Here is a 22,698-nt window from a genome sequence, read left to right as displayed (position 1 = left end):
AGGGGCACACAGTGGAAACAGAAAACACATCCTTATTTGAATCAGTCTCAGCGCACAACTGGCAGGAGCAACCCCCCAAAGGGCATAAAGTTTGGACAGTAAAGGTCATTTGGAAAAACAGTTTGTATGAGCATTAAAATTTTGCAGAAATCACCCATATGTACGACATAGATGAGGCATAACAAAGAAAAAGGGACAAACCAGTTCAGTTATTCACGAGTGAGTTGCTTTGGGTCCCTGAGTTTAAGAGAACAAAAGGAAGGAGATAAAGAAAGCTCCAATTTTATTATGCTATCAAGATGAAAAAGACAGTTACCATTTAAGAGACATTGAACAATGGTTTAAAGCGAATTACTCAAGTTTCCAGAAAAGTTTGGGGAAGTCATGATGGTCTTGGGTGAAAGAAGTCTTCAGAGAGAAGTTAGTGGAAAATGGCTATATACAGGCATAGAGTAAATTATCAAGAATCATTTGCTGGAGTACCAATACAGAACTTGGGGAGGAAAAAAAAAAAAAAAGGCTTCAGGAAATCACCCACCCTTCTTTTCTGTGTGGTTAACAAACCCTCACATTCAGAAGCACTTTGGACCACGCTTCATACAGTTCTAACATTTCTAAATTATCTAAATACAGAAATGAACTGCTGAGTTCACCATAAAATGCAGTATGTAAGTCATAACTCTGGTAACTGATGTGACTACAGGCAATTTACTGTCCACAGCAGAGACAGGTGATCTGCGTGGAAGCCCTCACAAACCTGGTGCTTTTAGTATCTGTTAAGTATCTTTGTTACCAAGCTACATCTCAAAAGCAAAGAAGGTCTGTCTCGAGTCTGACTAAATTAAAGAACCCTACAGCTGTGTAAGTGGAACTTATATATGTGATAGGCACTTGACAAAAAGTCATTTCCTCTCTGTTCTTGTGCATGCCCAAAGATTCAGCTGCTAGACAGTCACTTTGGTGGTAGGAAGCAGGTTTCTCAAGAGCTGCATACCTTAACAGAGCAGGGAGTCTACCACTGTTAAGAGAACAAACGGAAAAATCCTATTGACCCCACCATATGTAATAAAACAAAAAGCTACTCATAAAAACCACCTTAAAATAAACAGCTAGAATAGACACGCCAGTTCAATTGTTTCAAGTTACAGACACAGCTTTTCAAATACTTTAAGATTTACTACTATGTAGCATAGCAATCCTGCCAAGTCATCTACAAAGTTGTAAACTACAGATGATTCCAGACCCCAATATTTTGATCTAATTAAAACACTAGTTTAGCTATAACCACACATTTCCCAACTTCTATACCGTAAATTTTCTTTGGAATTTGTACTCAAAGCAAAGAGAGAAACAAGTAAATTAGAATGTGTGATTGCTGACTATGTGTTTCTTTCCAGAAGAACAAACAAATGTCTAAGGCACAGCAGCCATGTGCAGACTGTCTTACCTGTGCTCTCTCTTCATCAAATTCCAGGCAGCCCATACCATCCAGTCTCTGTAGATCTATCCAGCCTTTCCAGATTACACAGACACCGTTGAGAATCATAGGTGCCTTCAAGTACACCTGAAACAAAAGCAAAGCACATGCTATGAATTTGAAAGCATTCACACACATACCTGCACAATGAAAATACGGATGCAGTAAGCTTCTATATGTGTTCTTAGAAGAACATCCAAACCAGCTGGTAACATGAGACTTCGCTTAACAGCTTCTCCTGCCTCCTTTCCAAGAACTCGTTTTAATCAAGTGAGTGCTGTAACTTTTGCCTACTGTACTGGATGGAATAAATTTAAACCATGTTCTCATTTTATAAACTTGCATACATCAGAATTTAGTTAGAACTCTGTTACTGCTTTCAGCTAAAATAAAACTGTTTGTCCTGTCAGCTTACCTTCATGTCACAAAAAGCAGCATGTTCCCAGACAGGAAAGATCCTTTACAACAAGGTTAAACGGTGAAACGAACACACACTTCCCTACTCCCGACAAGCACTGTGTATTTTACCCCAATACCTGAGCTCCTTCAACAAAGAACAAGCAACAGTTTCAGTCCTCCTTAAATTTACAAACCAGGCAGAGTCTAGTAAACAACACACTATACTATACATACCCCCCATGCTAAAACCAAGAAAGTCTTCGTGTGTCTGTTCTAGCATTTGTGAAAGGCTTTTCAAAAGAAGCCAACACCAGACGATCAAAACCCATCTACAGCATCAACATGAGCAGTGCCTTGAGCTGCAGCAAGGAATAATGCATGAGCTTAAGGCCCTACATCTAGATAATGGTAGTTGATACCGTGATTTAAAGCAGAAGTATTTCCTCTTCTAAAGGCCAGAGATTAATCTCCACACAGGAAATTGAAAAAGAAGCAAGTATGACACTAAATGAGTTTGACACCCTGTATTTAATGACATCAGTCTTAGGAAAAAAACAAACCAGCAAAATCACCTAAATTGTGAAGAAAAAAAAAAATATCAACCTTCGGAAGTTATTTCAGCCTACTTGGCAAGACAAACCCCTCATGGAACAAAAGTTTGTCCATGCTGAATTGCCAGAGAGGCAAACCATGCACCCACTTCAGATTTAAAGACTGCCTAAACATTCAAAATCCTGTTAAGTCTTTTTGGTCTTCAGCAGCATCCCAGCTAATTGAGGGAATTTTCACACAGCGCCTCTTCTAATAGCTCTAAATTCATCCTCTGGCAAATCAGCAAAGTATAATTGATGTTTAGCTCTACAACACGTTTCAAAGCACCCTGACTGTGCCTACCTGCTCAGTCCCACACTTAACCAGCTAAGGTCACTCAAGGGAAAGCAGAGACACAGGATGTACAGAAGGAAGGCAAGCTTTCCATATGCAAAGGCTGCCCTGCTAAAATTAAGCACCGAACAACATGAAACGTAATCCCTGAGTGGAAGAGAGAGAACAAACAACGTGAGAGTTGTTTTCACAAATAAGGTTACTTGCCAAAGAAAATAAACATTTGATCTCTGAGCTTGATTTCTACAACTTACTACACTTCAGTACAAAGTGACATACTCTGGAAGTTCTAGTTAGTACAATAAGCAGTAGCTCGATAATGAAGAAATTAAGGTCAGTTCAAGCGTATCTTCTCTCTCCTACTGCAGGGTCTCCACTAAGAAGCGCACAGATTGGTTTACTGTCCTTGTACTCACAGAGTAGCTATGCAAGTCATCACACCTATGTCTTCCATGATGACAGCACGCTGTGCAGGGTGCAGATCGACTGGCCAACAGCCTTTGCAAGCAGAGGTGTCAGAACCAGCGTGAGTAAGATGTGGACTACCAGGAAACCACCTCCCACAGCCCTCGTTTCAAGATTAATCATTTCAAACATACTAAATACAACATTACTACTCCCTTTCAGCACAGTCTTCGCTCATTCATCTCACAAGACACAAGTGAAGCACGCATCGTCAATTTAATGGATACACTTAATTAGTTTAGAAGTGAAAGACAGTTAAAAGACACTATTAGAATTCAACAAAAGGTAAAAAAAAGCAACATAACCTAACTATGAGTCTGTAAAGACAAGACAGTCTGTACTCTAATGCTAGTTACTTCGTGCAGAAGCAAACAAGCGTTTTGCTGACCTTCATTTAGGGTTTACCTCTCACCTAACCTCCCCTATCCGTCCGGCCCACAACAAACGCCCGGGGAACCAAAAGTTACATCGGACTTCCTCAAATGACAGAATCTAGCTTTTCAAGTTGTCCAGAACGAGAATGTTTTCTTGACTAGGAATATCACACTGCCACTAACTGCCTCTTTCCAGTGGCTGTTCGCTTGCCTTGGTCACTGCAGCTGCCGAGGGCTCAGCACTCCAAACGCAACGCCTTACCCATCACCTGGAAGCCTGAGCAGTGCTGGAAAAATTCTGTGAAAGCCTTCAGAAGTCAAAGGGGAAATGAGAAACAAGCTGACCGAGCCGATGGGATTACCGATGCCTGTTATCTGCCCTGAGCACACTGACCAACAGCTGAGCAGCTGACAAGGCAGCTTGTGAACCACTGGCACACAGCTGCCCTTTCCAGATAAAGCACTCTGCCCCTGCCCCTGAATCAGAGCCCTTAAAGCCTTAAGGGCTTCAGTGCAGCTTAATTTCTACCAATATCAAAATGCAGATAATAAACATTTTTCACCTCTGAAAAGATGAATTTCCTTAGCAAGATATTCGAGTTTTGAAATTACTATATAATCATCCAAATTTAGTGTAATTCACATTGAAACCACATGTGCTTAGGCAGGAACTTTTCTCTCATTAAAACATAAAATAAAGCATACTGGGGCTTTTTCCTTTATTTTAGAGAAAGGAATTTAGACTTCTTTTCCCCCTCTGATCTTTCTGGAGAATGGAAACCACCTAAGATTGTGGCCAAACCGTTTAACCACTTATTTCCTTCTTTTAAGATAAAGCCATACTGGTTCCCTTTAAATTTCCGAACTTAACTGAATATTAATAAATTACTGCTCTTGTCTACGAGCATATAGTTAGTGTTAGCGGAACCTCAAAATCCAGCACAAAGTTGTCTTTTAAAAACTTTCAGAATTATCTGTTCTGAAAATTGCCTCAAGACAATCACACTAAGATCCAAAGACAAAAGGCACATTCTTTCTATGAAGACCCCAACTTACCTCCTTAATATCACTGAGCTATACAATCTGATTAGAAGTAGATAAAAGGATGTCTTTGGTAGAATAACTATTTTGAGGTTTGTTGCTAACCCTAGATTAATGGCATTTATATAATTTTATAAATCCTGTCCACACCCCCAGGTGCTCTTCATAACAACATCTGGAAGCCAGTCTTGTAAATCTCAGACACTTAGGTGAAAAGCACTAGAGAAGAGTAGGAAGAATCATGGAATGGTTTGGGTTGGAAGGGACCTCAAAGATCATCCAGTTCCAACCCCCCTGCCATCATGGGCAGGGACACCCTCCACTACACCAGGTTGCCCAAAGCCTCATCCAACCTGGCCCTGAACACTGCCTGAGATGGGGCAGCCGCAGCTTCTCTGGGCAACCTGTTCCAGTGCCTCACCACCCTCAGAGGGAAGAAGTTCTTCCTTACATCTCATCGAAATCTCCCCTCTTTAAGTTTAAAGCCATTACAGGTTGGAAGTCAGGCAATTACCAATCTCCTATTCAGTGGACGAATTTAATGCTACATAAAGAAACACCATCGTAGGGACATACAAGAGGAAAAGATATGTTATGCAGCTGCCTCCTTCAGAGGACAGTTCACCCTATGAACCAAACGAGGTACGGCTTTTCTCACAGTGACGTTAGGTGTGTAACTAAATTAAGCATTATTATACACATGTCAAAGGAGGACAGTCAGTTCTCCCTTGTTTTTCACACACTGGCACAGCCAAAGCTAATTAGTCTGTTAGATTTTGAGACCCAGGTAAACTGACACATACTGAAATCTGCAATTTTTACTAGCTTACACCAGCTGAATTTTTGTTCAGGTGGCTGTTACAAAGAGAGCTTCATTTCCCTTCAAACTCCATCTTCCACTTCAAACTCCTACTACAAATCAAAGTAGCACTAGATTTCTTCTTAAAAGGGAAAGTAGACATGTTAATTTTACATCAGAAACAGGCGTTTCGTGTTAGAACAAATATTCTGCTTGCTGACTGAACAACCAGGAAGAGTAAACACTCTTATCTCCTGCGAGGTTATCTGGATGGAGGATGAACAGCACCGTAAACACACAAACTCAAACACATGAAGAAGGTGCTGCACAAATACATTAGCCTCTGAGTCGCTGAGCTGCGTTTGTGCTTTCTCCTCCTACCAGCTGGCTTCATCTCAAAGACCTCTGTGCCACACCTTCAATATACAGCGTACCTCACCTTCCTTTCTGTACTCTTTCAACTCATCTGTTACTTCTTTTCGTCTGCATTTAAACGAGCAGCCCTCTCCTCCAACTCCCTGAGAGTTAGCTGTGTTGTTAAAAATAGGCAGGGACTTGGCTCCTGTAACCCCATTCGTTCATATTTTAAAAACCAAACTCGATTTGAATACAGTGAAGCAGACTGAGGACAATTCTCAATGACTTTAAAAAAAGCTGCTTTACTTGAGCACAAGACGCAAACTCTCAGTTTCACATCCTATTTTAGTTCTCTAGTAAATCCTTATCTCACAACACCAGGGTATTTAACTGATGTGCTACAGATACGCTATCTGTATGCTCCATCCACACATCCTGCAGTTACAGAAAATACTCCTTCTCCCTAAAGCAACCACGCCATTTCCTCCCCCAGAGATTGCACACAGTTCTCACCACCCACTGACTAATGAATCAGCACAGCTCACAACAGCCACCACCACCACCACCCATGGGACCAAATCCACCCCCCCACCCCAGGAAAAACCAGTCCCCAGCAAAGTGGTGCCGTGTCTTCCCCGCCCTTCTGTTTTCATTTTCCCAGCAGACTGGAGCAAGACGCATTCTTTCGGAAGAGGCTCAGTTCTGACTCTCACACCTCTGCCTGTGCCCCTCTCTCCGTTCGGCCAAGCTCATACATTCCCAGTTCCATCCCACCTTCCCCTGAATCATACCCTGCTTTTAAATATTTAAAGCAACCTCCCCAGTGACTTCACATATGAAACACTGACCACTAAGAAAAGAACAGCTGTAAACGTCTGCTCCATGTAAGGAAGATGTTAAACCCATTAAGGCTAACCTCGTCATTTCAGCTTCTAGTAACACGGTCTGTGCACACCGCCGAGTAAAAGAGTCTATTCGAGATGTTAAAATAGGAAAATATGTTCTCATCTGTCTCCTTCAACAGAAATCTTAGAGGAGCACATATACATTTTAATAAATAAAATGCCATACAGATTTGGCATGACCGTTTTGAAATGTAAAAGTTGAGTCAGTCCTCCCTCCCCAAATACCTGCACTCTCACTCGCATACCAGACTCAGAGAAGGGTTGCTAGCCTGGGTTTCAAAAAAGGGGCAGAGCATGAGAGGAATCAATCAGCAATCTATGAAAGGCCAAAAAAACACCTTTCTAAAACTTTGCAACAGAATTTATACACTAAAATTCTCAATTCTTTGGGGAGCAAACAGAATACTATCTTCATTAGTATAATAACAACTGAAGTTACAACAAAAGCTGGCAACTCCATAAAAGGCACCAACTACACTTTTAGATACTGATCACTCATATTTTAAAAGAAACTAATGAAAAATAATCAGGTCATGGACAGAGTTTACAGCACTTAGACTCTGTTGGCTCAATTCTGAAACCAAACCTTTTTAACAGTTTTAACTGGGAACAAAACAGTCAATGGAAACAGAAGAGAATCCCATTTAGAAAGTCACCATGAGTGAAATACAATTTTTAGTGTTTTTAATCTTAGAACAATAGACACATCATTACAAACCATAAGAGCTCAAAAATCCAGCCAATTTAGATCAAGCCTTCTGTTCCATGCCTCAAAGCATTATTCCTCCTTCAAATACAAAAAGAAAATGTTTTCTAAGTTATTTTGAAAGCTACATCTTGAAACAGCTTCCACCATATGAACACAAGGCTTTGTTAAAATTTAAACCTTACACCGTTTCACGAAAACGCAAAGGAAGCGGTACTTCCCGACAAAACAAGAGTCTTTCCCAAACAGTTGTACACGGATGACCAAACTGTGGCTTTCAAGATGAACACAGCTCCGAGTTTCTCAAGGGTGGCACCCACGTCACAACTGCATCACACCACCGACAACAGGCCCTTGCTGGGTGACAAGCGGCTGCCAACGTGGGAAACCCCTCGGGAGAGCATCGGTCGGAGCAGCCCAGGGTACCGCAGTGGGCACCGCAGACCCTACGGCACGACCGCTTCTCTGCCTGTGACCTGTTCCTATAGCTCTTCCTTCCGGTGAGCGCACAGAGACACCTCACTGGCAACTTTAGACTATGCAAAGAATTTGCTAAGAGCTTGTAAGATCAGGCCTATTGTAGTGCATGAAATAGCCCCTTCCGACCCAAACCATTCTATGATTCTGTGAAATACTCTTTGGAAAAAAGGCCATTCCAACTTTTTAGTTTTCCTCTTTCCCCTATGTTACCTACGCATGCCACAACACCCACCGAAAAAAACAAACACAAATAAACAAAAAAAACCAACAATCCAGGCATTAGTTTTTCCTAATTTCACTAAGACCACAAGAAGAATTTCTGGAAAGAAAGTTTAACATGCAACATGAAATAGGGTTACTCCATCAGCGATGATAAAGGTCGATTCCTCAAGTAAAACCAAAATATTAACAAAACAGTATACTTGTTAAATGTCTCAACCTAGACGGTCATGCTTAGAAAAAAAATACATGAAGAAAACAGTTATAAATGCAGTCTTTCATACTACAATCTAAGATCACAAAAAGCAGTGGAAATACAAACTCAACGACTGCAAGGAACAAAATATCCTGAAGGAAAGAATTTGCTGAAATACAAATATCCCACGAATTGCTAACAGCCTGTACCAGAATTTTAATAGCAAGTAAAAATAGCTGAACACAGGGCTAACTAATTTAACTATTATTTGCCAGGGGTTTTTGTATATAAGTAGAATTGTTGTTAAAGATTTTAAACTCCTGTATTTTCCTCCCTTTAGAGCAACATATCACTTCTGTCTCTGCTTACTGGAGCTTATTAAGATAAATTTTAAGCTTAAAGTGTAATAGGAAGCTGCAACTATGACTTGATTTCTCAGAAAGATTTTTAATTTAGTTTGACCTTTATCAAATACTGTACAGGTCAGAGTGAGGAGCCAGAGGAATATATTTTTCTAATACAAGTTTTAAACATCTTAAACGCATTTCCCCCCTCTATGGAAACCTATGAATTTATACATGCCTAGATATACACGCTAATGTCAAAGGCGATTCAAGATAGAGCTTGAAATATTAGCTTAAGGTGTTTCACAACCAAGGGGGGGGAAAAACCAAACTTGTGCCTTGTGCCTAAGTTCCATTCAAGAATACCAACAACACAAAAATCTATTTTAGCTCTCTAATTATAGCAGGTGTTTGGATATTGAGTGACAGTCAGTATTCCCTTAGTGTATTCCCTCAGAAAGAACTCACTCTGATTCACAACTGGAGAATTATCTCAGAAAATACTTGCTACGATTTTCAACTTCATAGTGAAACCTGATGGTCTAGCATTATGTACTTCAGCCAATTTTTAATTATGCTTCTATCGTAGAACGGTTTGGGTTGGAAGGGACCTTCAAGATCATCTAGTTCCAACCCCCCTGCCATGGGCACGGACACCTTCCACTACACCAGGTTGCCCAAAGCCTCATCCAACCTGGCCTTGAACACTTCCAGGGATGGGGCAGCCACAGCTTCTCTGGGCGACCTGTGCCAGTGCCTCACCACCCGCAGAGGGAAGAATTTCTTCCCTCTATCTAATCTAAATCTTCCCTCTTTCAGTTTAAAGCCACTGCCCCATGTCCTGTCACTACACGCCCTTGTAAAAAGTCCCTCTCCAGCTTTCTTGTAGCCCCTTTAGGTACTGGAAGGTGCTAGAAGGTCTCCTTGGAGCATTCTCTTCTCCAGGCTGAACAGCCCCAACTCTCTCAGCCTATCTTCATAGCAGAGGTGCTCCAGCCCTTGGATCATCTCCGTGGCCTCCTCTGGACCCGCTCCAACAGCTCCATGTCCTTCTTGTGTTGGGGACCCCGGAGCCGAACGCAGCACTCAGGAGAGCAAAGGGGCAGAATCCCCTCCCTCAACCTGCTGCCCACGCTGCTTTGGATGCAGCCCAGGATATGGCTGGCTTTCTGGGCTGCCAGCACACATTGCACTGTGTAAGTCACCTGTTTTTATCACAAATAAAACTAAAGTTTCAGGAAACGCCCATCTAGATAAAATTCAGATGCAACACAATACGTTTTTGCAATTCTATGTAGTAAAAATCTCCACGTATGGACTCACACTAAAAACGTCTTTAAGTTGTATCAGAGCTGTGACAAACCCTGTCTCAACATGTTTTCTATATTACTGAAATACTACAGTGATGGTTTTTGGGTTTGTTTCTCAAACTTGAAAAAAGAACAGCAGAAAAATCTGCCTCACTCTACAGGAGAGACAGAATTTACAAGTCACTTGTAGAAAACCTGATATTTTCATGGTTTCTCGGTTGTTGTTTGTCGGGTGTTTTCTGCGTAGTTAGCTCAACTACGTAATCATGACTCTTCTTCCAAAGCGGATCAATGTTTCATTAAATTAAGCAGGTTACTATTTCAGTTGACTAAAAAACAAGTCTATAACTAAGAACAGATATGAAGCATTAAGGATGTCAGAACAAATGCGATTAAGATCTGTGGCAACTACAGCATTTTATTCTTGGATTAAGATCACAGTCAGTATTTATGCTTAGAAGCCAACAGAGAAAGACACTAAAATGCTACTGCACGGAAATCATACTCATCATTTAATAACAAGTCAGTCTCCAGACGCAGTTCCAAACTATTGCAACTGCTGGACCGAGCAGGAAACATACACTACACTTGACCAAAAAAACCCTAATACAAAGCAAAAAGTGGGTGGCTTGTTCTTGCAACGCCACTGCAAAAGGGTCTAACGTCTCCCAACACAGAATGCATCTCACGCCCAGACTCATTCCATTTGTCTTCAAAAAGACAAAACCAACCACACAGCTGGAACTGAGAATCAACAAAAACATAACGAGCAGAATATAAGGATAATCTGAAATGCAAATACATGTCAGGGTTTTCCCCTGTTAAACTTGTCTTTTATCAGTATATCTTTACCACTAGATTCACGAGAAAGATGCCAGATTTTAAATCTACTGTCTCAAAATAGTATGCACTAAACAAGACCAAATTTTTCTGGCAGCATTTGAAAAGAACAGTGGGTTTGCAGCAAAATATTGGTAGGAGACTGCTGCTGTTTTGCTGCTGCAAGCATGCAACTCACAAATGTTTATGCTCACAAACCCAGTTAACTCAGGGACACACAGTTTTCCACCACATTGACAGAATCTATTTTCCAGATGGAAATTTCAAAACTGGTTGGGAAATTAGTTCTTTATAAGCTTTCAGAAAACAGCAGTTATAACTAGAAAGTCCAACAGATTTATCTAAAACATATCATTTACATACCATGCTATCTGTGTGCAAATAAGTAGCCTATTAAACCTGTACTTTTTAATTGAAAATTTGAAACATAATGCGAGTATGCTTCGCTAGATAGAAGGTACCTCATTTTGACAACACGGGCAAGCAACTAACAAAAAACCATCCAGGAACCGACCCAAGCAGGAGAGGGGCAAGAGAAGTCACCTCTTCTGCCCTTTGGCTTTTATTATGTTCTTGAGCACTTTGACAGCCTCATCTATCCCCCTAAAGCAGGATTCAAGTCTGGAAAAACTGCTAGTAGTGCTGCATCAAGCCTTAAAACAATGCAAGTTAGTAATTTTTTGTCTTTTGTATACCATAACAACTACTTAGCTTTCATGACCCAATAAAATGTCATGGTGTCATAATTAATCTGTAGAAAACTATGAGCTTCTGCAGAGGAACATCATTAGCAATGGCTGTGAATTTTCTTTAACAGAGTAAAATTAGCACTTTCAGATATATTTTTAATACCAGGCTCTCCAAATAGCAAGATCCTGAAAAAAAAAAAAAATCGACACAGTTAGTGAAGATAGGGAAAATAGTGACATATCCAAAGATAGTGAATAATATAAATACAGCTTTGGTTAGCCAAAATGCAACAAGAACTCTCCTAGCACAAGACCGAGAAAGGACAGAACCAACTTAAATTCTTAGGCACTATTTATTTTTATTCCCTATAAACCACATACTGACTCATTTTCTTGAAGTTCAAAAAAAATCTATAGCTGACATGAGCTACACTTCCTCAAAAGTCTGATTCTCAAGTTCCAGGTATCAGAATAGAGCTTGAAAAAATTTCATATTGCTTCTCTGAACGCTTCGTCAGGAAAGTACCATCCTGTATGTTTCATGAACAGTCTGTTTCAGACCTTTTGAAGTGATTACGAAACAATGGCTTTCTGGTTTGCTGTAACTAAAATCCTGATAGTCTTCTGTGAAGAAAACCCACCAGGCTACCAGGCTGTGCAACCACGTTGCAGGGTGCTGTACTCTGACTCCCAGTTGGAGCCATCTGGAGGCGAGATGATTTGCCCACTGTCCCTCTACTCAAGAGAAAACACTTGCCCTCAATATATTAAAAACTAAATAAAGAAATAAAATCAGAGAAGTCTGCAAGCTTTATAAAGAAAGCCCCAAATGCTCTTTAGTAGCATGAGAAAAATACACTACTATATTGGTTTATTTTTTCTAGAATCCTTCCTGCCTTAATTTTCCTATTCTTAAGCACTCTTTAGGCTTGTATTAGTTTTCCAAAAAGAAAAAAATTCCTATATTGCCTCTGCCGAAGAATGTAAGCTTTCCCTTTTTTAATCTTTCTTTTTTTTTTTTTTTTTTTTTAAAAAGGAATCATTGGCTGAAAAGAAGCTAAAAATTTCTTTGTCACCTCTGTTTTGTCAAACAATGCTGGCTACTCCTCATCTACCATCAAGAGATATTTCATCAGGACATAAAAGTCCCCATCAAGTCTTCCATAGCTGCTTTCTTCCCCAGATTTCAAACCTAAAAAGTATTTGAAATATGCGACAGACAATGTTTTTCTCCTTGGCCACTGTATTTCAGTAGAAAATTAACAGTTTAATGACGTTACTGTAAAAATCATGCCAGGTTTAAGAACTCTTTCTGTCACCTTTCATAGGTTTTATCTTCTTTATTTACACTGAAATGAACAGATAAAACAAGTTACATGCCCTGCAGTCCCAAAACACAGAGCTGCTGCCTGCAACTGTTTAGCAAAGTATCTTAAATACAGAAAGATGGCAGAAGTTCTGCACAGGACTCCTCAAGTAGCTACAATGTGGATCTCATATATAAGTCTAGATATTACTCCTAAGAGAAAATATGGAGACTTTCTGCTTAGACAAAACATCTGCAGTATTAGCTATTCCCCAAAAAACGATCCTTTCATTAGCACTCATGTTCTTGGAACAGCAGTCTTGTGCAAGAGCCTTCTTTTTTTTCCCCCCCATATTGTTGTCACAGTACATATTTTCACCGGGCCAACTTGTTAAACATCAATATGCAATTATGCAAGCTAATTAGCTCATTTCATTACTTGTACTTTGGACAATAAAGCTTGAAGAAACATTTCAGTAACTTCCAGAAAAATGACAGTTGCTTGTAGCAAATGTTTCATCATCTTTATTGAATTTTTTCTTGTTTTAAGTATGAAGTATTAAGTGATTTTTCACAAGAAAACAGACATCCTCCAACAGAAATGCTCTTACTTTACTCATTCACTTATAAGAAGAGCAAGAAGCATAATGTTAACGACTTGCTTAGTAAGCACAGACTGATATGCAAACAAGAGGATTCAAAAATCCAAATGTCTGGATTCTTCCAGTATCTAGCTGCAGAGACCTCAAGCACTGCTTTCATCCACACAGCACTCATCCGTCCTACATATAGCTGGTTCCCAAACGCAAATTTAGCTCACTAACTCCAGTTTTGTTCCTCTTCGGGGAACTTTAGGATGATGGTATGAGTAAATTTCAAGTCTTGTCTATACAACTTCTAACGGGTGCGTTTAGATCATGGGAAAAAGTTCAGGTAATATGTAAATATGACTGAATAACTGCTTCTACAACATGTAATAAGAGCTAATCAAAAGCAGGTTTATTGATGCAGATATAAGTACTTAGGAGGTACAGAAGGGTTGGTAGGTAAGCCCACCAACAGCACAGCTGCGTACAGTAGACTGAAGCACTGGGAGGATGGGGGGAGTGAAAGGATTAGGGGGAAAAGGCTGCGGACGCTTGTCACATGAGAGATGCCCGGTGTGACTCATCCTGTAGCAGGGAGGGCTCCCTGCGATAAATCCCTCTCCAGGAACAACTGTCCAGATTGCAGCCAGGGGCTGCTTGCCAGCGCAGGACAACACGTACCTAACAAGCTACGAGCTCTGAATATTCCCCGTCCCAAAACCCAACTTCCTAATTATTAATAGTGTATAAACTGGATGCAGATAGAGCCATCTCCCACTTTTGAGGGAAAGTGAATAAGCAAAGACATACTACAACTACCTGGCTTCAAATGGAGTTCCAACTGAATAGCTCTCCTCTATGCAATAGCAGGTCATAACCGATAACACCTCAAAGTATTCAGGCAAAACAAAAAAAGTTTCACACTTCTCTAAAGTAAAAATAGTGTAGGAGCACAAACAAAAGGAATGATCTATCTGGAAAAAAGAAGAAAAAAAGAAACTGAGCAGCCTCTGCTAAATAAAAGACACTGAAGCACAAACATCATAATAAAAATCTAGAATCACAAGCATCTATAGAAAACTATACTTTACCCAAACCACATAGATGATCCTGAATGAAAAACTGATCAAGGGGATCATCCAGGAAAGTGGATTCTTCTCACTGACCAAGCCTTTGCAAGACTCCCATCACACAACTCCAAAAAAACCAGACAGATCTGGGTACAAACTGGATAAGACCACCAAACCCTTTTACCTGCTGTCAGACTAACCCCACACTGACTTTCTTGTTTAAAGCTTACAGAAAAAGCCTGAGAAAGATAAAAGGACTGTCAGTGTTGCAGGCTTCATCAGGACAACACCACTTCCCTTGGCTGAAGCAGGCGAAAGCACCTCCAAGGGCTGGAGCTCACAGACAGTTGAGCAGCTGATATGCCTTCACTGACCACCAGCTGCTCTTCACAGAACCACCTCTTCCAGTTACCACAATGTTTTGGGGTTCTGGGGCCATCAGGCAGACGTGAGTAGGAGGATGAACAGTTGTTTACAGGTGCCGAGCACCAGCTCTGAGGACAGGCATCACTCGGATCTTCCCTGCTCCACGTTCCAGAAGTAAGCTGAAACTATGCCAGAAGAGGAATTCTGTATCATTCTGCTAGCAGAAAGGGAGAGAATGGCAGATGAAGACAAAAATCTGACCCAAAATATCCTTATCCTAACCCAACCAGTGCATTAAGGGGCTAGCCTAAAAATCTGTTGAGGACCGCACAGACCTACACAATGAACTTCAGCTCCAATCTGGATCTGTAAGCAACCAGACCGTTCTGCAAGAAAAAGCACTGGTGAGCAGGACAGCTCCTGGGGAACAGAACGGCCTCACCAGGTGCCCTCGCGCATTAAGAGACGACCCACGAAGAACGTGCCTGTTACCAGTTTAAGGCTGACGTTTGCTAGTTTCTAACCCAGTTACATCTTAGACACCATATGCCTCCGCCACACACAAACAGCTCCGTGAACTTTTGTTATGGTGATGCCCAACTCTCAGGGTCGTAGCACTGTCTCCTGAAGTGCTTTAAACAGAGACCTTCACAATCATTTGAAAGAGCATCAAATACTACGGACAAATAAAAGGATGAAGTCTTAATAACTGTTAAGACCACATGCATCTCATGGCTGACATGGTTTGCCCTGTGTGGTGGCACACCACAGTATGATCTTTGATTAATATTACAGCTCTAGCATACTTTTTTTTCCTTTCTAAATCCCTAACATAAAACATCCTTTCCCACTAATCTCGAAAAAAATTAAACTCAAATCCTTTTTGTCCAGAGACTCAGTGGATTGCAGGGAACACATACAAGTAACTGCTAACTGTAAGAACATTTTAGATAGTGACAACACAAAAAAAAACAATACAGCTGGACTGAAAAGATAGGAAGCTTAAGGATATGGCTCTTTAGCACTATAGTGAGGGTAAAACAAGAACTGAAACTGTAAATCAGTTTCCCAGATACCCTTACCAATTTTTTAAAAGTAAGGGTACCTAAAGAAAAAAAAAAAGCAAGCTGCTACTCCAGCTTTGCCTGAACTACTTAATGTTTCATCTAAATTCTTCAGAAAGGGGAGGGGATCAATGAAAGTAAAACTTCCAACTCAATACAGGTTAGCACTGATATTCAGATATTTCTCATAAATTAAGCCTTCACTTTCCAAGCAATTTCCACTGGGTACACTGTGATCTTTTGTTTGACTGGAAATTGCATTTGCTCAGAAAATGGAGCAGCCAATACACCATCCTAATAATTATGAAATTTTTTTGCTCAAGTCAGAAGAGAGAAAGTTGATTTGGGGACAAGTCCTATCTATCAGATCTCCAGTGAGAAAGGAAGACACAAGTGGAAAACTGGTGCTGTTGGCTGCCATTTAAATACAGTTTTTATTCAAATGCAGCACCTTTCTTTCTCATTATATTTCTGTAACTGCTGCAATGTCTGCCGCACAACAGAGACTTCAGTTTTTTAGATTCATCCAAGCACTTCACATCCGCTTCCAGCCAAGTAAAATTTCCAAGTTACAGCAGAAAAAACTGCACGAGTAGAAACTCTGCATCTTCAAGAAGAAGAAACCAAGTCCAGTAATATTTAGTTATGGCTAGAACAAAGTTAATGGTCTTTGGTCTAGCGAGTCAAAATGCTAGCTACATCACACAGTGGCCACCAGGCACTCTGAATCAATTTAAATCGTCTCTGATGTGCTTTCCTCCAGAGCTGCGGAGTTAGACCGAAATAAGCCTGCGCTGAAGATGCTGTTTTACGAGCAGCTGCCACCGAGCAGCAGACAGGAAGTTAAGCTGCATGAGAAACGACGATGGCGAGCAGCGTTATAAAGGGAGGGGAAGTAAAAAAACTTCACATACTTCGGTGTAGTACCTGATATTTAAACAATAAAAGAGTATCCGAGAACTACTGTTCCTGCAGGTAAAAAAGACCAGAGCTATATAAACATTCCGAGGAACAAATGAAAACTGGGGACATTCTACCTTACTGTAAGAAGCATACAAATGAATCATGCAAAGTCGTATCCCACGGTTCTTAATAAAACAAGGAGACATTCAATCAAATTAGATTTTTAAGAAGCACTAAGTCCACAAACACAGAGTTCAGCCTGAAGTTCATATGGTATCAGGTAAAAATTACAGAACTTCATTAAGCACAATAAACCCAGCCAAAGTAATTCAGGATACCAGAGAACCAAGGTGAAAATAAAGGTCTCCATTTCAATTATGTGAGATTTCAGGCAATACATTACACTACTACGCTGTCTGCTTCTGAATTTCTTAACAGTATCTAGTCTTTTTTTTTTTTTTTTTTTAAAGACAAGAAAAAAACCTGGAAATTAGCAGACAATCAGGAAGCCTTGGTATGCTTCAAATATCCAGAAACAGGACACACAATTTGATGCACCCCACGCACCCCTACAATCACAATGAAATAGCGTTCTACGATTTTTACAATGTAGGGACCTATTCTTAGTGCTATTTTTTATTTTGCTATGACAAACCTGAAAAATTGCTCAAATACACAATTAAATTTGCTACAGGTCAAAGACAGCACAGAATGTTAAAACTGTCTCAAGAAAAAAGCTAAGCTTGAGTTGAAAAGGAGTAGAAACACTAAGCGAACGCTTAGCTATCCAATTCTTGAATTAATGAAGACAGGGTATCCACTAGAGGCCTACCCACCCATGGTGAATATCAGATGCATCAAATTAAAAGGCAAATTAAGCACAGGAAAAACCCCTAAAGTTAAGAAATACCAGCATGAAAAACCTCAAGCCTGTGAAGCCGATATTCACAGAATCCTGACTTCCACATGGATTCACGAGGGCGTTGCTCTTTCTAAAATTCAATCATTTAAGAAGCAATTCTGGCAGATGCTGCACCGGTAGCTTTGTCAGTCTGTGTACAAAACTGCTCAGGCACAACAGTGACATACTTCAACTCTGGATAAACTATTCTGGGCCATCGTTTGCTTTGCCAAACGCTGAAGTGGAATTCCAGAATAAAAATATTCTAGCGTCGGTAAGTTTATCTACATTCTAGATCTCCAACTAATGCCTAAAATAATAATTAACTGACAGCTCCCCCCACAGCCTTTTTTTACTCATATAATTAAAAACATGCCTTGCTGGCTTAAATCCAGTGATGAACAAACACACATTATGCGCTGCCTGAAGAATCAAAGCTCATAAAACAACGTTGCACAGAGCTACAAAAATCACATGGCATTAAGAGGCTGTTGAAGCCCATGAAAGAAATTCTTAATAAAACCAATGGGAGAAAAAAAAATAAATCTAGAGCGGACAAAATCTCAGATGATTCACTATGTTTTAAGTGTTTCTGTTGATAACGTAAGAAACTCTCTCCTTCTGCTTACTCCTCTTGTGAAGTTATGGGAGTGGCTTACTCCCAGCCCAGTTCCATCCTGCGCAGAGCACGCCTGCGTTCGCGTGCGATTTACACCAGTAAAGCTTGATCGCAACGGTGGGTTTGTGATTTGTTCACACTACAGGTAACACTATTCCCATTCAGTAGTTTGGCCACCTCCAGCCTCATTCAGATGAGTTCTTCTAAACGTTTTAGCCAAGCGCTCTAGAATTTACTGTAAACACACATAAACCAGGGAGTGGCATTAATGAGGCTCATGTTCTATTTTAACACATGGCGTATCTGCCACGCTCGTACGTGATTAAGACAACACAAGAAAATGGATGAAGTAGTTCAGTATTTTAAGAATTCATTCAGAGAAAACAAAGTTAAAAAAATCATAGGAGTAAATAAAATTAGTTTTGAACTGGCAATAAGAGAGACTTCAGTCGTCTTACACATTACAAGAAAAATTCCTCATTCAATTGTGAGCCAGAATCAATATTTTTCAGTGAGAGCCAGATTCAATTCAGTTTCCTTAGCAAAGCAGTCGCTACCCAGCATAGCCAACTTTACTCCTTCTCCCTCAATTTGTCAAACTTCTGCAAGCCTCACAGGACTAAAAGGAAAATAATTTAAAAAAAAAAAAATCATTAACTTCCATTCCAAATACTGTACCTGCCCTCAGGAATTTTTTTTCTTCCAATCAAGTTTTCCCACTATAGGAAATACTTATCTTCCACCTAGCAGCGTTTAAAAGACCCAATACGCCATTAAACCTCAATATGCTTCAAATATTTCCCCCAGCCTGGTAGGTTTGATTACATTAGCTGTTACTTTTTATAAGAGTGGGTACAAAATTTGAGGAAAAAGCAAGAATTTTGTAGTCTACTAAAAAATCTTTAAATTAAAAAAAAATACACAGAAATTAGCGTGAAACAGAAAGGCTATGTGGGCTTAAGCATTGGTCCAAACCCACTGAGGCCTGCAGAAAGTCTCCTATTGAATTCAGTGCTCTTTGGAACAGTCCCAAAGCACCTACAGTAGCACAGATAAGAGACAGCATCTGCATTTTAAAGGTTGTTTTCCCTGTAAACAAAACCAGCTGTATGCGATTTCAGCAGCTTATTCTGATGAGACCAAGCAAGGTTTCTGAGTTTAAACCTAATAGAGCTTCTCAGTAACCATCACCGTCATTAGGGAATTCTAGCTTTCAACATCAGTCTGTGGGACAACCACCTCAGAAAAAAAAAATAAATTCAGAAATCAATTCTGAAAGCGATGCTGCTTCTGTATTATAGCTCACAGTCCAAACTCAGAGAAAAGCTTCATTCCACCAAGCAGCACACTGAACACTTGCTGTATCAACTGGCAACCTAAGACCCACTGAAGTAACCTGTTCAAAGTGCAAATTTTCATTAGTCTACCACAATTCACTGGCCCAAGTCTAATGTCTGAACCATTTCAGAAGCACCTACTCAACACCAAGTTTCAGTTGTTCCCCAAAATTCACCACAGCATGACAGTAGAAATAATATTCTGTTCTTCAGGATAATAAAAAGGCACCAGTACTGCCCACGTTCCCCTCCAGAAGTATTAACATGCTCTAAAACAAAGAGACACCAGATTTTATCCTACCAGCTTTCAGTTGTACTCGTGTGACGACCTACACGCACCGAGATGCGAAATTCGTAATTTCGTATCATACAGGCGGTCCATACTTATAAGATCATAAGCATAACATAAAAATTTCTTTCAGTCACAACAATTCCTTCTTACCTTGCCTCCTTCTCTTTCAAAGTCGACTATTCCCGGGTCGGTGTCTGTCGCTGCTCCCCCTGCCAGCTGGCCGGAAAAAACTGGAGAGACAGATTGGTTCCTGTGGCCACAAAAGCCTTTTAGAAAAATCAATACAAACAGGATCAGGGAGCAAGACATTACATAAATTATGCAGGCAGTCATTTATTTTTACATCAGTTTATGTCTTAAGCCAGGCAGCACAGAGAATACTTAAAGTCAAAACCATGCACTCATCATTTTTCTTAAGTATTAGGTTACAAACATCTGATTCCATTTTGACAACATTTGCCATTGGCTGCTTCAGATATAAAATACAACATGGAATCAATACTTCTTTCAAATCAGTTTTGCTGACATTAGAATCTGTCCTTTCAGTTCTGTCTGGATACCCTGCACCAACTTAGTACCCGCACCATTAAGATCTGCCCATGCTTTTTAAAGAGCCTGCATATCTCTAGAAGTACTGCTGAAGGAAAACGAACTCCCGAGACCTGTTACTAGGGACAACTTTTTCTGAAAGAGAGAGACTTGTTTCCTTTCGTAATCTACTTGTACTAGATAAACTCTTAGCTGAACTGAAACGTAAATATTCCTATTTTATCATCTACAGGCAAGCAGCATCAATACACAGCTCAATTAAATTTCACAGGATTAAGTTCTCTTGTCACATTAAGACACCAGTGAAATCCATATCAGCAGATGCCGTGTCAGGCAACTGTAGGAATCCTTCTCAACTGCAGCCCTTGGTAAAATCATTAAAGGGACTGACTTAACCATATTAGAAAAAGCGTATGCCGCTTTTAAGTAAACAATTTTCTATGGTTTCAAAAGAAAATAAGATTTTCTTTATAAACTCTCTGTATTTATTTCTGTATCTCATCAACTCCAAGCCATAAGGAGTATGTCAATTTCTAGACATGATATAAAAAATGATTTTTGCAAGTAGAAGTCGGATTCACAGTATTTATACCTTTTTCTGGTACACCTGAGTATGTCCTGTAAGCAGACGAATACTTGGAACATGCTGCACCCCAGAATATACCTCTGCTCAAAATCCCAGGGTTAAACGTAGCTTATGGCAATCAAACAACTGTATTGATTACCATGATCACTTAGATTGAAATGGTCATTAATCCAGAATGCAGTTTTTCTTCAAAGCTATAGAAATACTACTCTAATAGCTGGAATTTCCTGACAAGCAGATTCCCTTCAAGCAACCCAGAACTGAGTAAATTTATGGTTTAACTGTACTGCTACCTACGACACTACAGCTCTACGTGCTATTTCAGATAGTTCCGGACGTGTACCGCAAACGCTGTCTGACACAGAATTAATACCACCCATTTTGAAAGTAGAAGTGCTTTGTCTTGACTTTTTCCCCTCCGCCAAGGGAGACTAATACTCTGCAATTAGGTTCCATTTCAGATTATCCTTAAAAGCAGATTTTTCAAAATTATTTTTTTTTTCTTAAATCTCCTGTTAAGCACATTCTCAATGTCATTAAAATGGATGAATCTGTCCTGCTAATACTAAGGGGGGATGTTGTACTGGTACATTAATATTTGTTTGCCCTACAATACGCAAAGACAAACATTTCAATCAATCTAATAGAAGCTTCGTGGAGGATACGCTCACACAAATAAGAAGCATAGAAACTGCGAGGGCTGCAGACCATCAGGATGAGGCTGACTGGCTTGTACCATCCCTTTGCTTTTCTAAGTGATTCAATTTACGTATCAACAAAAAAATTACACCTATCTCCAAATATTTTTGACTCATAAGTCATCACCACTTAATCTGTTCAGGAGCTACCTTCCCACCTCTGAGCATCTTCAGCAAACGTGTTTTGCACTCCGTAATTTATACACTTAAAACAAAATGTCAAGGAGCCAGATCTTTGAGCTGACCATTGCAGCCCTCTGGACCGCTCCAGTTTCTGCAGGCTGCAAGGATACTGGCTCAGCAGTTCTACACTTGCTTTCCTGGAAACCGAGCTAGACAGTGAAGCATCCATGCATCCCTGCTTCCATCCTCCAACTTGTGCTAGTGGGCAGTGAAAAACCATGGGAAAAATATCAGAGAAAAGGAGAAAATGAAAGTATGTGCATTCCCACATCCTCATGCAGGAAAAATTTAAACCATAGGCTATTTAAAAAGCTATGTAGATTTTTGAAGCCTGTTCTCTCCCTTTCAACAGATAAAATCATCCAATTAAAATACCCATGTGCTTCTCAAATCAAAATCATAGGTCAATACTGAAAAACTCAAGAACAGTCTTGCTAGTATCCACACATGACTACACACTGAACCCAATAATTTTTTTTTCTAGTAACAAGCAAATTTAAAAAAAATGGAGGGGGGAAAAATACTAAAAAATAAATAATCACACCACTAGTTTGGTCTTAAACTTGAAAGCAAGAAAACTGTAATTTTCTATACAGAGCCTTTTAAAGCTTAGTCTGACACATGCCTCAAATTTTGCAAGGAGCTTATCAGGTAGTGCAAGGGTGATGTGGCCCACATGTAGACAATGAAAATGCAAGTACCTTCCAAACACATAGGCAGGTAGGAAGCCTCCCAAAACTGAACATGTAAA

At 40.0% G+C, this 22,698-nt stretch overlaps 1 protein-coding gene across 2 annotated transcripts in view; it reads right to left on the bottom strand.

Annotated features, from left to right (window-relative positions):
• CBFB (core-binding factor subunit beta) overlaps positions 1–22,698 on the bottom strand; it is a 44,424-nt gene that overhangs the window by 19,370 nt on the left and 2,356 nt on the right. Inside the window, exons 1-2 of one of the 2 annotated variants that reach the window (XM_009982967.2) lie at positions 20,082–20,119; positions 1,448–1,564 (exon numbers count right to left, since the gene is read on the bottom strand). In XM_009982967.2, the coding sequence (XP_009981269.2) occupies positions 1,448–1,546 (99 nt within the window). In that variant the 5' untranslated portion in view covers positions 1,547–1,564; positions 20,082–20,119. Of the gene's footprint in view, positions 1–1,447; positions 1,565–20,081; positions 20,120–22,698 lie in introns of those variants that run through there. The other variant, XM_086620939.1, reaches the window with a different exon arrangement.

This window comes from Tauraco erythrolophus, chromosome 15 (genome assembly GCF_009769465.1).
Source record: "Tauraco erythrolophus isolate bTauEry1 chromosome 15, bTauEry1.pri, whole genome shotgun sequence".
Lineage (NCBI taxonomy): Eukaryota > Metazoa > Chordata > Aves > Musophagiformes > Musophagidae > Tauraco > Tauraco erythrolophus.
This window is presented reverse-complemented; position numbering and strand designations above follow the sequence as displayed.